The 16,462-nt window shown below is 36.5% G+C and overlaps 1 protein-coding gene across 3 annotated transcripts in view; it reads right to left on the reverse strand.

Moving 5' to 3' along the window:
- The window catches only part of PDE7A (phosphodiesterase 7A), a 78,479-nt gene that overhangs the window by 16,042 nt on the left and 45,975 nt on the right, over window positions 1-16,462 (reverse strand). For 2 of the 3 annotated variants that reach the window (XM_086609359.1, XM_009983635.2), the window contains exon 3: window positions 10,527-10,610. In XM_086609359.1, coding sequence (XP_086465485.1) covers window positions 10,527-10,610 — 84 coding nt within the window. Of the gene's footprint in view, window positions 1-10,526; window positions 10,611-11,105; window positions 11,139-16,462 lie in introns of all 3 variants that reach the window. The other variant, XM_086609358.1, reaches the window with a different exon arrangement.

A 16,462-nucleotide genomic window follows, 5' to 3' on the forward strand; every position in this document is an offset into this window, starting at 1 on the left:
TAAGTTGCACTTAAGAAGTTTTTCTCCCCTCAACCTCGATCTAGTCCCTTAAAATCCAAATTTCAGAACGGAATTAATTCATTTTGAAATAAAACAATACAAAATCGATATATTTTGATTATAAAATGATCTAAAATGTCCACAAAGCTACATACAAAATCCAGAAACTTCACTAAATCTCAGTAAACCGAAATATTTAAGTAGAAGAAATCAGCACTCTTCTGGAAGTACAGATAGTTTTCTTGCCCCTAAGTACTCTTTTACAGATCTATAGTTAACAAAAACCTACTTTCGTTGTCATGCTACAAATAAGTCTCATTGTCACTGATGCCACCCGTTCATCTTCGGCAAAACAGCAGGATGTAGGCAATACAAGTAAAACCACAGCTTTTGTCAGCAAAGTGCAGAACAGAACAGAGCATGGCCCATGTTTCACCTATATTCATGCTCATAGGCCGTTTCGGGGGTGTTGCACACGTGTTTGCTTCAGTGTTTTTTCTGTTGTTGATGTGGGTACAGAGGCAAATGAATTACTCAGTTTTCTGTGAAGCTGAACAGTCATTACTCTTTATCTTGCAATACGCTATTGAAACATTAATCTTCAAAATATCTTTCAATAAGTAAAAAAAAAAAAAAAGGAGAAAAAAAGAGCATGGCTCCAGCTGAAGTAATTCAAACAAAAAACAACAAAGCTTACTTCATGGCAGCAATGCTGCTATTACAGTATCACAGCATAGCTGAGGTGGGAAAGGACCTCTGGAGGTCACCTGGTCAAACCCCTCTGCTCAGGCAGGGCCACCTAGACCACTCAACTCAGGACTATGTCCAAACAGCTTTTGAATGTCTCCAAGAAAGGAGACTCCACAACCTCTCTGGACAACTTGTGCCAATGCTTGGTCACCCTCACAGTGAAAAACTATTTCCTGATGTTCAGAGGGAACCTCCCGTGTTTCAGTATGTGCCCATTGCCTCTGGTCCTGCAAAGACGACACTGCCACTCTCCCATCTGGTATTTACAGACATTGATAAGATCCCCCATAAGTCTTCTCAGCTCCAGGCTAAACAGTCCTAGTTTTCTCAGCCTTTCCTCATCAGCCCCTTAACCATCTTCCTGACCTTTTGTTGAACTCTAGAACATCGTATCTTTTGTGTACTGGGGAGCCCAGACCTGGACATGGCACTCGAGGTGGCCTCACCAGATCACCTCCCTTCACCAGTTGACAACGCTCCTCCTAATGCAACCCAGGACACCATTCGCCTTCTTTGCCACAACGGCACATGGCTGGTACATCTTCAACAAAGTGCCCACCAGAACTCCCAGGTCCTCTTCTGCCAAGCTGCTTTCCAGCCAGTCCAGCCCGTGCTGGTACCTGGGGTTGTTCCTCCCCAGGGGCAGGGCTGTGCACTCCTATTTATTCCCCATGTATAGCCCAAGTTAGGTAATAACAGCTTGACCAAACATCCTATTGTGTAGATCTGCAATGATTAGAATAACTTCCAAATGAGAAAAGAGATTTTGAGCCCTGACAGTCCTCTGCAGTTCCAGAACATCTAATTCAGGGAGACTACACCAACCCAAAAAGAAAATTGCTCTAACAGCTAAAGATTTGCTATGTGACAATTGAGAATAGGTGAGTCAGATGTGGAGGTTTGACAGATAATTAATTTAAAAGGGAGGCTGAAAAAAGAAAATAGCTAGCTTTCAAGGAAGGGAGGGTGGGGGAGGCGGGGAAGATAGGTTCTTCAGCTGCAGGAACACTGAGAGCATCCCTGCTTGCAGTTTCCTTTCCCTCACAGATAAATTACCATGGATACAAAAATCGACCACTTTGTGGTTCTGGCAGATCAGCAAAGCCAAGTTCATGGGAAGGACTGGTAAAATGAACGATAGTTGTGCAATGGAAACTTGGTGTTTGCCTCCTGGTGCAAGTGGAAAACTCATTCCGTTTATATGCATGATCGGTAAGAGAATGCCAGCCTACCCTCTTCTCTCATGAGTCACGATATGCAGTGCTAATTTCAGAGACCCTACCAAAGCAAGGTTCAATAATGTATTAATAATGGAAAGAAGGTGGTGAAGAGTGAAGAGCACATTACATTTGCTCAAGAAAAAGCATGTTGCAAAAACATCCCTCCTCCCAACCCAAATGTCCTTCATTTTATTTGGAGCTTTCAGTGTGCTAAATGCCTTTATAATATCCTATAGTGACCATTTGCTCTTAACAGATAAGGACAGTTTAAGGACAAATAGAATGAGAAAATAAGTAAACATGTATGACGTTTACAGTCTTGATAACTGAAACGGAATGAAAGCAAAGTCGGAATGATGGGCATGTTAAGAAGGAAGATGGAGCATTCAGAAGTGCCTTCAGAGCAAGGAACCAGAAGAATGTAACTGTAGGCCTTGGTGCCTAGTCCACAGCAGCTCTCCTGCTCCATGACAATCTTCCTTCCTTCTTAACTCTTCATGCCCTACTTAAAGTTAGAGTATCACTGGAAGTATTTTTTACTTCCAAGTTCACTTTTTATTAAAACTACTGTATTCTTGTTTCTAAGCATCTTAAATGAGATGCTGGTATAATAAAAAATGCCTTTCTCTAAAATAAAGGAATAATTCTGTCTACTAACATCAATTTTGATAATATTATGTGTATACAGCAAGAAAACAAAATAATGCAAATTGTCTTCATGCAACAGATTTCATCTGTATTACAAGACACTTGTTTTAATCTCTTCCCACTCCCAATCTTTTAAGTGTATTGTACTTCATGAAAACCTAAAAAAACCCCTAATTTTTGTCACATTTCACAGGGATATTAAATATTTATTTTTATCATGCTGAAATAAAAATACAGAAGGTAAAGACAAGTGACAATCACATTGTAATAATATACTGATATATGTATTCTCAGAATTTTTGCATCTTTCATATACTAAGGACAGACAACAAAAGGAAGAATAACAACTTAATTATGGTTTGGTTTAATTTTTTTATTAATAGAAACCTTAAATCCTAGCAAAATGCTTCAACTTTCTTCTAATGCAAAGATAAAGACTCTCAGTCTCTGATGGGGTCCTGGTCGAAAAAAGGCTAACCAGCATAAGAACTGTACCTCCATTTCTTCCCAGCTACAGCCCAAAAGGTAAATAGGCAATTATGAATGATAAAAATCATTGAATTTTGCTATTACCAATAGAAAGAGCTTAACTGAGCATCTCAGCTATCACTGCCACTAACCGAAAAAGGAATTAAAAATAATTTGAGAGGATGGATCTTTCTTATGTTTGAACATGAAACCTAAAATCTGAGGTACACTAGTCCACCAGGTGTTTTTTTCCTAAAAAATTCGAGGAAATAGCTTCTTTTCATAGAAGTAATCTCTCACAATTTTTCCATATGAAACTCAACTATCACTTTTACATAGCAGATACCATCACCAAATCTGACCTAATATGTAAAAGTTCTCACTACTTGTAAATATATACGTTTGAAAAAAAATATTCAGTTTCACATGCCAGTTATAACTATTTCTAAAGCCTGCCAAGATACAAATAATTTTCTATTTATGAAGAATTTGAAAGTGTTATCTAACGTTTCCCACCACTAGAGGGACCCATAAGCATTCTAATTTTGCAGCTATTCCCATGAAACCATTAAGAAATGCACTATTATTAGATCCGTGCACATTAAAAAAAAAAATATTAAGTTCTGTTGTTTATCTGCTCTTTGAGTTTTCCACTCATGATTTGCATTTTCAAGTACTTTGAAGACATTCAGTACTGAAGTCACATATAAAACTATGATTTCATTTAGAATATATAATTTCAGTAAGGATTTTGAAGTTACTTATAAAGACCATTGGTGTCTTGATTACCTTATTCTACTTACTTTCTTCCTTAGAACCACTCTGAAGCCCTGTTTAGCATCACTGTAAGGCTCTATACCTGCTTTTCTGCTTAGAAGAAAAAATTAAGCCAGACTCTTTTGCTTTTAATGTATTGCATATATGTATTTATATATACATCCATACATTTTTTCCAAATAATAATGATCACCCGAAAATATGCTGTGGGTTAAGGATTAGTTACGTAAACATGGCTTTCCAAGTGTCTTCTGACTGAGTGGAGTCAGAAAAATCTGTTAAGTTTCAAGAAACTCTAATAGTTTTCAAGAGATCCTCACTCATGCAGGGCCACTGCCAGGCATCACCACCGCCAAAGATAACTCCTCTCCTGAAAGGTCTTACCAAATGAAATATCATTTTCCTTTGGAAAACTAGAGAGCCACAAAATAGCAGAACAATTTAGGCTGGAAGAGACAGAAGAGACTTCTGATACTCCTTTGGTCCAATCCTCTGCTCAAGGCAGCTAATTTCAGTGAAATCCCTCAAAGTGCAGGGATTAGACTACTTCAGTATGAGTTAAACATCAATTCTCTAATGGCACTGTAAGCCTTTCAATAATACAGCAGCAAAAATGTAAAGAAAACACTGTTAAAAGCTATCTGAAGTATTCTATCCATTCTTTTGAATTTTGGCTTCCCTCAACACCTCTGTAAACTCCCCAAGAACGATACAAAATTAAGTAAACTGAACAATGCCATTCCTGGCTGGACTGCATAATATTTTGCAATTATTTTAGGACTAGGAAACAGTATATACAAAGCATATTCTTTCCTTACCAATTTACTGAATCATAATCCCAGCAATCCTGCAGTTGTGGACTTCTTTTTGACCTGAATCCAGCCAGTAAGGCACATCTGTACCTCACAACAGCAGAGTGTGAGCTAACAAACTTCACTGACGCAAAATATATAATCAGAATACACATATATTCCTTCCAAAAATGTTTCATGCTATGTTAATCAAGATACTGATGCTCTTAAAGAGCAAGCAAGTACACAGCACACAATGATTCAACTCTTTTCTCAAAAGAAGGATAATATATTCCAGACCATCACCAGATCTTTCTTGAAGTCTTCCAAGAAAACATCATTCTTTGATTTTCTAAAATTCTTCTGTTCTACAGCAGTGGAATGATGGAACCATCAAGCAATCCTTTTTTGGCTATTTTTTACCCCAGAACTGAAAGGAAAAATTCAAAAGTAACACATCATGGTTGATGGAAAAAGAAGAATATCCTTTAAAAGTCTGTATGACTGTCAATAGAAAAGCCCAACTGGGAGCAGAGATGAAAACACAAGAATCCTCACATACTTGACGCCAAATTGTCCAGCATTAACAAACCAAAGAAAACCCGCAGACTGTCAAAATAAATGACTTGGAGAAGAAACACGTTGAAGAGAAAAGAAAAAAAAAAAAATCTAGAATGTGTCTGTCTTCTAAAGCCAAACTTACACCTCAGCAATAAAACATAGAGCTGTACCAGTGCAAGACTCCAGAGCGCACACACTGTTTTACAGAAATTTGGAAAAAAAAATAAATTGTCAGTAAAATAACCATCTAGGATAGCAAAAGAAAAAAAAAAATAATCACAATCTGTCCTCTATTCTTGACTGGAAGCTTTTTACCCTGAAATCTTCCTTAACCAAGCTCACTTCAAGCTCACTTTTCACTACAAGTTTATCTTCACTGTTTCCTTTTGGCCAAAGCTGTATTTAGGACATTTTCTGTGACTTCCTCAGTGCGACTGCATTCTCCACACTAAATCAAAGTCAAAATTTTTCTCATGTTAAGGAAAACAATTTATCTGAATAATCTGGATTATGAATAATTAGATGACAATTTCAGAATGCATCCTTCACAGAAGGGCAGCTTCTAGAGAAATCTCGAGTACAAGGTTTTCACTCCTCAGTCCTGGGATTTTCACAGGGAAACAAATACTTCATTCAACCTCTGACCACTCAGAAATCTTCCCGCACGACTTTATTCTTGTGAAACTCACCCTTCTTCACAGTAGACTGTTGAAAAAGATGGACAATTACTCTCAACCACATTCCGCTAGGCAATTCCTCTATCTTCTTGAAACAAAAAAGAGCATTCAACTCCATCTGGACTATGCTCATTATCTCAACCTCTAGACGGTATTGTCAGAAGCAGGATCAGATGTTGTTACACAAAGATTTCCCAAATTGTTTAAGGCAATCAATTTGCACTTGAACGCTTTCTTTTATTTGACTGCTAGCCTCCCACCCAAGGGAAGCGTAAATTCACTGTCCAAGGTTAATCTTTTTCAGCGTTTTGTGAGGAAAAACTAGAAAGTTAAAACAACACTGCAAACAGCACATGTTGACACCTTTACCAGGTCTCAAACTAATATATAAGTGAACTGCAATTTCCAAGTAAACAGTCTGAAAGTTGTATACAGAAGATAAACTCTGGATTTTTTTCATGTGTTTGCACTCTTAAAAATGAGAATCAGATTTATTCACCACCCATAAAAGTCACCTAAACTCTTCCTTTCTTTCCTATCTCCGCTAAAAAGGGTCCATACACAACTAAGGAGAAGAAACATCTACCTAAATCTCACTAAGCCTTAAGTTCCCATCATGTTGTTTTCTCTCCTATATGAAGCTCTGTAGCGAGTACCAACTTGATTCAAAATTGAGCCATTCCTAAATGTTTACAGAAAGGTACTGATTAACTCAAAAACTCTTTCTTCTTTCTAAGATATTTTAACTCACAGATGTGACATAGCTATAAAACACAAAATGAAGCCAAATGTTTTGGCAACATCATCATCCTCCTGTAGGACCATGCTCAGACTAGAGTGGCACAAAACAATTCTAAAAACCTTTTGACAAGATCTTATCTATTCTGGTGCAATATAACAGGAAAAGCAAGAAGAAAAAAATGTTTCCTCTCCACAAGACCAAAGTATTCGTTTTCATCCAGTTCTTCCAGACTATATACAACAAGCCTTTCCTAAAAAGGAAGTTTGAAAGCATTAATTATTTGCTAATTATTACTACTTCTGAAAAAGGAAAAATTTTAATACTGTCATTTACTAATTCTTCCATCAAAGATTTTGTTTGCATTAGCTTTTATCAACATATCCTGTCAACACTGCAGACTGAATTACTATCTATGATGTTCCAAGTAAAACAAAAAAAAAAAATTAAAAGCAATCATGTTAACGGCAGCCTGTTTGTAAACCAGCAGACAGTAAGAGTGGTTATAACCACTGCAATCACTTTTCCAATAACTTCCTTGAAAACCAAACAGTACGTGATGGGTTGTCAGGCAGTGAACTGCCAAACTCCCTCCTTGTTACCTGAGAGGTGAACAGTACATCCAGTGCTCTATATACAACTCAGTAAAATATTGAAGTGAATGCAATTTACTGTGCAACTGAGAGGTATGTACATCCACTGAACAAAACCAGATCATTATACTCAAGGTAAAAATTTACTTCTGAGGAAGAAAGTCACACGTCTGCTCTCCTCTCCAGAAACGGCACCTTTTAGTGCTGATTTGAGATTATGCCCGTGGTCTCAGACATAATCAACAGACCACAGTAGCAGAAACACTACTAATTGATGTCCCAATGTTAACCAATTACCAACCAATATGAAGAATATAATCCTCATTTTCCCCATTCATCAGGAAGCAATCATGTCGAAACAAAGATTTGTTTAATTAAACTATTCCTCCTGGCTTGTTCCTGTAATTAGCTATAAAAATGTGACTCCTGGAATAACAGATAATATAAAAGAATATACCACCCAAACTTAGTTGGATCATCAGTCGAATCCCACATTTAATAACCCTCACACACAACTCCCATATCACCATCTCTAGCAATAACAAAGACATTTTTCCAACAATCATTTTAAAATCAAATCTCCTAGAAAGAAGTTACCATTGAGAATACTTCTAGGCAATTTAGTAATCTGAATATTCATGTGCCAATTGCAGAACTTTGGGACGAAAACATAGACACTGAGCTTATAATCCTTAACAAGGAACATAAGTGGTCTTAAGAACTAAATGCTAACAAACTTCACTTTGGTAACACTAGTTGAAGTTGCAAGTAAAGATAATGTTATGAAACAGAAATGTGATTATTATAAAAAAAACAAACCCCACAAACAAAAAAAACAGTAGCTCCCTGAAAATGAAGTAATGCATTTAAAAGTCAGTACTCTTCAAACCTACTGATAAAATATTGGGTTAAGAGTCTATTATTCACCTCTTGGAAAAGAGACCTGATCAGCAGATTATTATCTGGACTTTCTGAAAGACATTCAACTTCACAAAACATCATTGACAGAAAAAGAAAATAATGCTGAACAACAAAAGTTAGCTAAACAAAATACAAAATGGCAATGATGCTTCAACATCATGAAAGACAGCCAGTATGTCATCTGCAAAACAGGTAAGCAATGATTACTGCAAAATATTTAGAACCACAAAGTAAAGTTAGTGGATAGAAAGTTACAGAGAAACTTTACAAACACCATGAAGGAAGCATACCCATGCATTACTGATGTTCAGTATGCAGCTGTTCTGGGGAGGAAAAAAAGCCAACATTCAGATGGTTTAGTCTGCTTCAGCTGCAGAAGAGAGAATTTTCAGTCCAGTTTTTGTCCCAAGCAAAGAAGAGCCTGGCTGGCTCTGCTGGCTCTTCTCACATGTTGTCTGTGCCTGTATGGGTGAACATTTTCCAGCCAGGTAGCTCTATATGGCAAAATCCTTCTGGAGTTACTGGGTGAGAATATCCTAAAAATGCGGTCAAATCTGATTCTCAGAACTTCTGTTTACCCCCAGTCTGATCGTACAATACTAAAACTCTTTTGCTTTAAACAATTAAGAAAAGACTGATCAGTACTCAACTAGCATCGCAGAGAAAAAAGAAAACATTTTACTGACTAAAAAAACGAAACTAAAACGTTTCTGTAAATTAACAGATAATCTAGTGCTATGGTGAGAGATGGGGCTGAATTCTTCACTGACTTTGAAAGAGACTCCACACAGTAGCAGGAATCTGAAGTCAGAGAGCAATGCTACAAAAGGCCACAATCCTGAAGTGCAAAAAAATCTGACTATAATATGGCAACTCTGGAAACTGCCACAGCAGCTGACTCGAGAGGGAAGCTACAGCCAAAGAATTTTTTGGGCCTCCTAGCAACATTCTTTGCTGTCATCAGACACGGCAGTTGATGTTGCTAAAAGTTGGTGCCTGTGCCTGAACAAGTAGGGGCAAGAAGAAAGGGTGTGAGAATCCTTTTCCTGATTAGTCATCATCTGCCTGATGCACAATCACCAGGATGGAAAGAAGCAGCATGAGTACCACAGAAAACACAGTTAATTTGACAACAGCAATAATATCCATGACTGCCTTTTAACAGGTAGTTCTTTTAACAGTTCTGTTAGTATCTTCCTGTATCAGCATGAAATGCCATACGTATATATACAAAAAGACATCGTCATGCAATTCATAAATCGCATGCGATTTTTACGCAGAACTTTTTATTATATTCAATAGAATTATCAGGACTTGAGACAGAATTATCTTCTTTATTGAAAAGATCAATATAGCATACTCTTCAAACTTTGTTTTCTCACCTATTTTATGATACTAGCTTTTGCTTTTGGATGAAACTAAGAGTTTTAAATTTAAGTAGAGATCTACTTTTAAATAAAAGAGTAACTTCAGTTAAGATCAGAATATTAATTAGCACAGTTTCTGCCACTCGTTTTTATTAATAAGGTAATTACAACAACCACACTTGTTACCATGAAATAGTTTTTCTAAATCTCTCCATGGCATTCAGAAAACTTGGAATTGTGCTGATACAATGTCGGTATAGATACTTAACAACACTTAATACATTAATATTATCAGCATAATGCAATTAAGATTTAAAACCCCTTCACGTTTGCTGTATATTGGTATGGTGCTTATTAAAGCTTTTCTATTACAACTGTTGACATATTTAGTTATAACAATATAGATGTAGAGAAAAAAGTCAAGTTATCAAAAAATATCATTCCTTTAACACTTCTTGGAAAAAACATTTCCTAAAACACATAATCACATAAAAAAAAATCAGTTTGCTGTTTTCTTGTAAGACTTTAATCTTTATTTAGATTTATCTATGTCCAAAAAATTTAAGTCCTAACTATATGAGTAAATGTAACCTTAAGTGATTACAATCAGGTTAAGAATATTGACATCTACTGTAACTCTCTTTAACCATCATTCTGGAGCAGGCCCTTCTGCTGCTTTATAAAAGCAGGAACGTATTCTTCTCAACTGATCGTGTCTGCCAAGTAAGAACTCAGCACACACATCAGTAGCTGTATATAAGACAGTCTTCATTTCCATAGAGATTCAGGTCTACATTCAATGAGTTTAAGTTGTATTTAAAAAAAAAAAAAAAATCTAGCAGTGAAGATTTTCCTCTTCTATTTTTGGTAATGAAGTAGCATGAAAGATTCTCCTAAGAAGCCTAAAAAATGATCTTGCTATATAAGCTGCTAACTCTATTTTTTAGAGGCTCAGTAGTTAAAATTAATGGAAGCCTTTGTTTATTTGTCATTTATCTGCTTTTAAATACTTACAGTGAAAAATACGGAAATCAATGTATGGATGAGAACCTCTTCTCTCTGTTTCAAATCCTGCCCGACTTCTTACTCGTACATCTCCTAGAAACAGGGTCAAGAGTGAAATAAAAGTGTGGAAGAGTGGCAGAGATAAAATGCAAATGAACATAGCCCGGAGGGGTAGAGATTCAGGTACTTAACGGAGGAGGGTTATTCAAACGATAGGCCTATTTCAATGCGTTTTGGTTTAAAGGTGAAATTCAAAACAAAGTTTGAAGACTTGTTAAACATGCAATCGCATGCTTTCTTGTCAAAGTCTCTCCTGCCTAAGCATACGTTGCCAGAAGCATGTGATAAGCATTCAGATGAAATTAGAGACAGCTTGCTACACCAGTATGGTAAAAATGCACCGTAATATGACAGGAAACAAGAACATTACAAGTTGATTTGCTCCTCAGTAACACACATAAAACGATAACATTTTGTGTACTACAAAAAAGATTCAGCTTCTAGAAATGGTAGCTTTTAGCAAATAAGCTAGTTACGATATGGTTTCATATTACATAATAGAATATTTTCCCACTAGCATTTACTTACTTGCGCTCAGCTGTTTGAATATTACACAAGAGCCTATTAAAATACCAAAACTTAGTATTAAAATTTTATCAAACTATTTTGCACTGCAATTAGCTTCAACCTGAATCTCTTAGCATGCTAGTTGATTTCTTCTTAGGCATTTTACCAACTGAAAGCTGATCAGTCTTCTTTCATTAGGTATCTGTATGCATTAATGTAAGGAGCTTTCACTTATAATTCTTTGGCAATTACAAATTTGGCCAAACCTTTGAGAATCAAATGCAGTAGTATGTCTCTTTTCAAATCCTAACAAAAAAGTGAAATTTAAGATATGAAAGTGTTCCAGTTTTATGAAACCAGAAAATCCTTCAAGTGTAGTATTCTCCTCAAACACAGCTATTTTCACATGAACCAAAACTAACTCAAGAACTAAGACTGATTTTATAAGAACAAAACAAAAATATAGCTATTTAATTTCCAGCAACTGATAATATCTTAACATCTTGAGACTGTTTTTCCTTTTCTTCTCCAATCTGCTAATTTGTAATGCTGAAGCTGGCAACTTAAGTCAGAAAATAGCTAAAGATACTGACTACAAGTTCAGTGAAATACTTCTAATACTTAACAAGTATCTTTTCTAGAGATACACATCTATAAACACTGACATATCTATAGTGACACACTTCAAATGAATGTTATCTTGCAAGGCACGCTGGAAAGACCACAAAAAGGTAAGTAGACCCAAGGCTCCCCAAATGAGTCTAAAGTTTACATATCAGCAAAAACACACCAAATACATGGGGGTTTCAGTTACTACTCCTTTTGTTTTTTTGAAACTGAAAACCTTAATGGAGCTGCAAGGGCAAGTAGCCCAATTACTATTTGTAAATATTATTTTTCAGATCACTGACAAGGTATTACTTATAAAGGTTTCAAGCATTTATCTGAGCAGAGTGCAAGAGGCTTGTCTTGTTCCCGGCAATACAGAGGCAGCAGATTGTAGAACTCTTCTGTTAGGCAGAAGCAACTGGTGAATTTTATTTACAAAATAAGTGAATAAAAAAGTAAAAGGGAGGAAATTCTGGAAAAGAGGAGGCGAATGCATTAGTAGCAGTATATGAAAACGTCAGTTTACACGGAGGAAAATACAACTTTCATTACCTTTCACTCATATTTATCTGGGAAATCAGTCATAGCTACAGCTAGTGTGAATGAGTTCACCAGCTGAATTAAGAGAAAAATAAGAGGTTTTTTAGTTGACATTTTTTAGATGACTTTAATTTTTGACATTAAAGTTGACAGAACTTTTGTGAACTATATTTAATTTTCTAGGCAGTCTTAACTTTCAAAGTTTACCAACCATAATGTGAATTAGCAAATAGTTTCAGTCACTAACAAATAGGTTTTGGTGAACAATTTACTTGTTCGAAGTGTTAAGAACAGAAAAGTTCACAGAAAAAACACCTAAAGACTGACATGAAATTCTGCAAATAATAAAACAAGCAGGTTGATCTGATAAATCAGGTCCAGAAAATTTCTCTCTGCTTTGTTCTTTTTTTTATTTACTAGTACCTAGATCTAACATAGCTAGAATAACAATATCCCCGTTACCCTTGAAATGTCTGCTATGTTGTGGATTTTGAGTAGGAAAACAAGAAAAACTGTCTACAAGTGAAATGCCGAAGTGCAAATAACTACATTGCTTTTAACAGAAATTACAACCACATATATTTAGAGGAATAGTTAGCCAAAAGAATAAATTATATACTAAAAACGCAAATGGCAAACTTAAAGGCAACTGTAGTAAGGCAAGATAAAGATAAAATGAGGGTATTTACTTGCATACATATGAAACGAGATACTCTCAGCAAGGAAAGCAAAATATTTTCATTAAATACTTGTTAAATGTCTCTCCTTGACTGCGGTAGAAACAGGGTTAAGAATCAAGATCTCAACAGTGGATGAATTTTTTTAGAATACACTTGGATTTATTCTGGGAAAAGGTATCACTTCTGCAGGACTGGAATTTATCACAGTATAAGCAGAAATTCCTATTGGGCCAAAATTAAGGCATAAGAGCTGCATCCATTATCATTGTGCAGAACTTCTGCATTTTTTCAAGATTTCAGACAAAAAAACGTGCTTGGAAAAATTGGTACGAGTGGAATTTGAAGATATCAAACACCCATCTGAAGTTTCTATGTGTACAGAAGCATAAAAAGGAATAGCATCAAACTAGCTGCACGTCAGCACATTATAAAATAATGTGCTATTAGCACAGTCAGACTACTCTCTACCACATAGGTATAGTTAGTCCCAGAACATCCAAAAATATTGGACCATTGTTACGCATTCACTGTTCAGTTAATGGGACCTGCAAAGATCACTAGATCCCAAATGCACTTGCTTCACTGTGCTTGTACACAACATAACATATTTACATCAATTTGCTTGGGAAATCCCACACAAGCGTTTTGTAACCCTATGTCTCGGAAATGACAAAGAATTGTATTTTAAGGAACAAACATGTTTATCATCATAGGTAACTTAAAACAAAAAGGCAGAAGACATTTCAGATTTCAGATTACTCTTATCAGACAAGGGGACACTGTTCCGTAATTCCTTCAAACAGTAACAGAAGTCCAACCTCAGAGTCAATCATTATTATGGTAGCTCAAAGATAATTAAAATTCAACACCTAAACCAAAACAACTTATGAATAGCTTTCATTTATTTAGGCCTTTAAAAAAAAATAAAGTGGTTACAAAATCTTTTGAAACCATCAAATTGCACCATTTGCTTATAGGTAAGTTTCCTCGAGGGGCAAAAGTGGTAGCAAGCCAACAGATTTTATCTGAAATGTCTTTTCTTTAGCCACTTTAGCCACTATGAAAAGACTCATCTGTTTCCTTAGGGGAACACATTCAAATCCAGTATCTTAAATGACAGTGGACTTCCAGAACAACTTTTTTCCTCTTTGAGAGTTTCTGTGAATCCAAGAAATGAGAAAGATTTAGAAAACATGAAAGCCTTCTCTTCAAAATCTGATTTTCCGCACAAACATGACAAAGTATTTGTTGGCTAAGCATTTCACTAGAATTTTTTCTAGAATAGTTCTACATGATCAGAATTGCTGCGCTTTTAAGACAAAGGCCATGCAGGCAGAAACTCAACTGAAGACTGAGCCAGTAGTGGAAGAAGGAATGTAAGAGGCAGGTTTGCAGCTACAACTGAAAACTGAAAAGGAATCAGGGCTGTAACAAAACTTACCTTGAGACAGATCGTTTATTTCCTACCCCTCTCTGAGTCCTGCTCGCACTGCAAGGACAGCTCTGATACTTACGAGGCAGCTGAAATGCCATAGCTGACATCCCTGCGTGTCAGGGTTACACAGCACATACTTTGTGCTACCCTAATACTCCGGTGTGACACAGTAACAATGCAGCAGCTGCTTGGGGAGCTGAGGCCTTCTGGAGCAGGGGCAGAAATCTCAGAGATCACAGAGGACAGCTGGAAGCAGCCATTACAACAGCCACCTCAAGGTAAACCACCCAAGTCAAAGCCATGAAGTTGTGAAGAGCTGGATTTCCAGAAAGAATTACTAGCTTCATAGATTAAAGTTCCTATTAAATTTGTTGGAGAAACAGATGACAGGTCAGCCGAATATGCCAGAATTAAAGCAAAAGGAACACAATACAACAACCGCTACCAGAGAAGAGCATGCACCTGCATTACACAGTATCTTGCTTCCACTGTTTCCTGTTTGAAGTGATCAAGACCTCTAAAGGAGAGTAAAACACTCCCCAGTTTTGAGTTGAGAGGTGCATGCTCACCGGTACAAGCAATCATTGGCCCACTCTTTCCACCCCATGCACAGCAGAAAAACTTTCAGGCAATATAAAACAGTAACAAACCAGAAAAGCAAAGAAGAGAAAAATCAAGAATGTATCAAGATCACACTGAAGCACTTACAAGAAATTTTGAGAATCCCTCATAGTTGCTGAGAGAAGTAGCTGAATAAGGTGATGCAGACGTATTAGCCCTTCCAAGGTCTTAAAAGAAAAATTCTACAATGCTGCATCTGTATCTATATTTTCAAATCATAAATAAGGCACTTGGGAGTGGCTTAGTAAATATATTTTGGGAATGGGGTATGACAGATGAGTCATTAGAGTCAACGTTGTTTGTTTATATTGACACCGATGAAGACAGTTAAGAGTCAGTTGTTTATTTTGTGTGCCCCTAAAATTTGATCTCTTAAATTGAACCTGGAAATACTGCCATACCACAGGAATTTCTATTTACTTTATGCAAAGGAATTTCCATTGGATTCACATTGCAACAGCCTAAAGCGTTAAAGGAAGCAACTCTATGGCCAGGACAACTAAACAGAGGCAGAGGGAGGTGTCCTAGATAACCACAGCTTTAATCTGTCAAAATAAATACTATATAGGGGTACAGCTTATTAGTAAACATAGTCCATTTGGAATAATAACCAAGTAAAGGGCAAAACCTCTCATGACTCTGCCTAACTTCTCACTAAGTTACAGCTGAAGATTCCTTACAGCTTACTCTGCTAAAGTGTACTAAGATGAATAACTAAAAAACAAAACAAAACAAAAAACACCAAAGAAAATCCCACCCTCACAATACTGTATAGGAAATGCAGTATTCCACATTTCTTGCAAAAAATTCTTATTGACTATATTCATTCTTGAATCTACTCTGATCAGAATGTTTCTACACACCGATGCGTCCAACTGTTCAGCTTTCAGGCTGGTGGTTTTTTACAGTCCATTTACGAATACAACAGCAATAAATCTGTAAATAGTCGCTAACTTATACAGTGTAGCATACATAACATTCAGGAAAACAAAGAGATCACTACCAAATGAGAAAGTAATGCCAATTTAACATAGTGATTCAAACACCTAATGAGTAGTTTTTTGTTTGTTGGTACCCTCCTCCCCCAACCCAAGTTAGAAGAGGTCAGTCATTTCGTTTAAAAGACTTACTGCCTGTGAACAGCAAGTACCACTGAACAGCAACCAACACCACCAGGAGTTATGCTATCCATAACAAGTGCCAACCACGTAGTCTAATAAATTAATTCCAATTAGAGAACAAGTCACAATTTAATTTACTTAACATCACGTTCTGAATATATTCCAGTTTTGCCTATGAGAACAGTCAAAGAAAGATTTCAAAACAAATGAGGTTTTTCCCTCAGTGCAAGTGCATATACCAAGAACCACAGGAAGCCATGCTTTGCCTTCCTCTGGATTTACTTGAGCATTATCACAAACCCTTCTGCAGAAACAATGGGCCTAACTACTTCATAGCACAGTTAAACTTCCAAAGCAGCAAAAGAAATCTGA

Source organism: Tauraco erythrolophus, chromosome 3, assembly GCF_009769465.1.
Source record: "Tauraco erythrolophus isolate bTauEry1 chromosome 3, bTauEry1.pri, whole genome shotgun sequence".
In the NCBI taxonomy this organism is placed as follows: Eukaryota; Metazoa; Chordata; class Aves; order Musophagiformes; family Musophagidae; genus Tauraco; species Tauraco erythrolophus.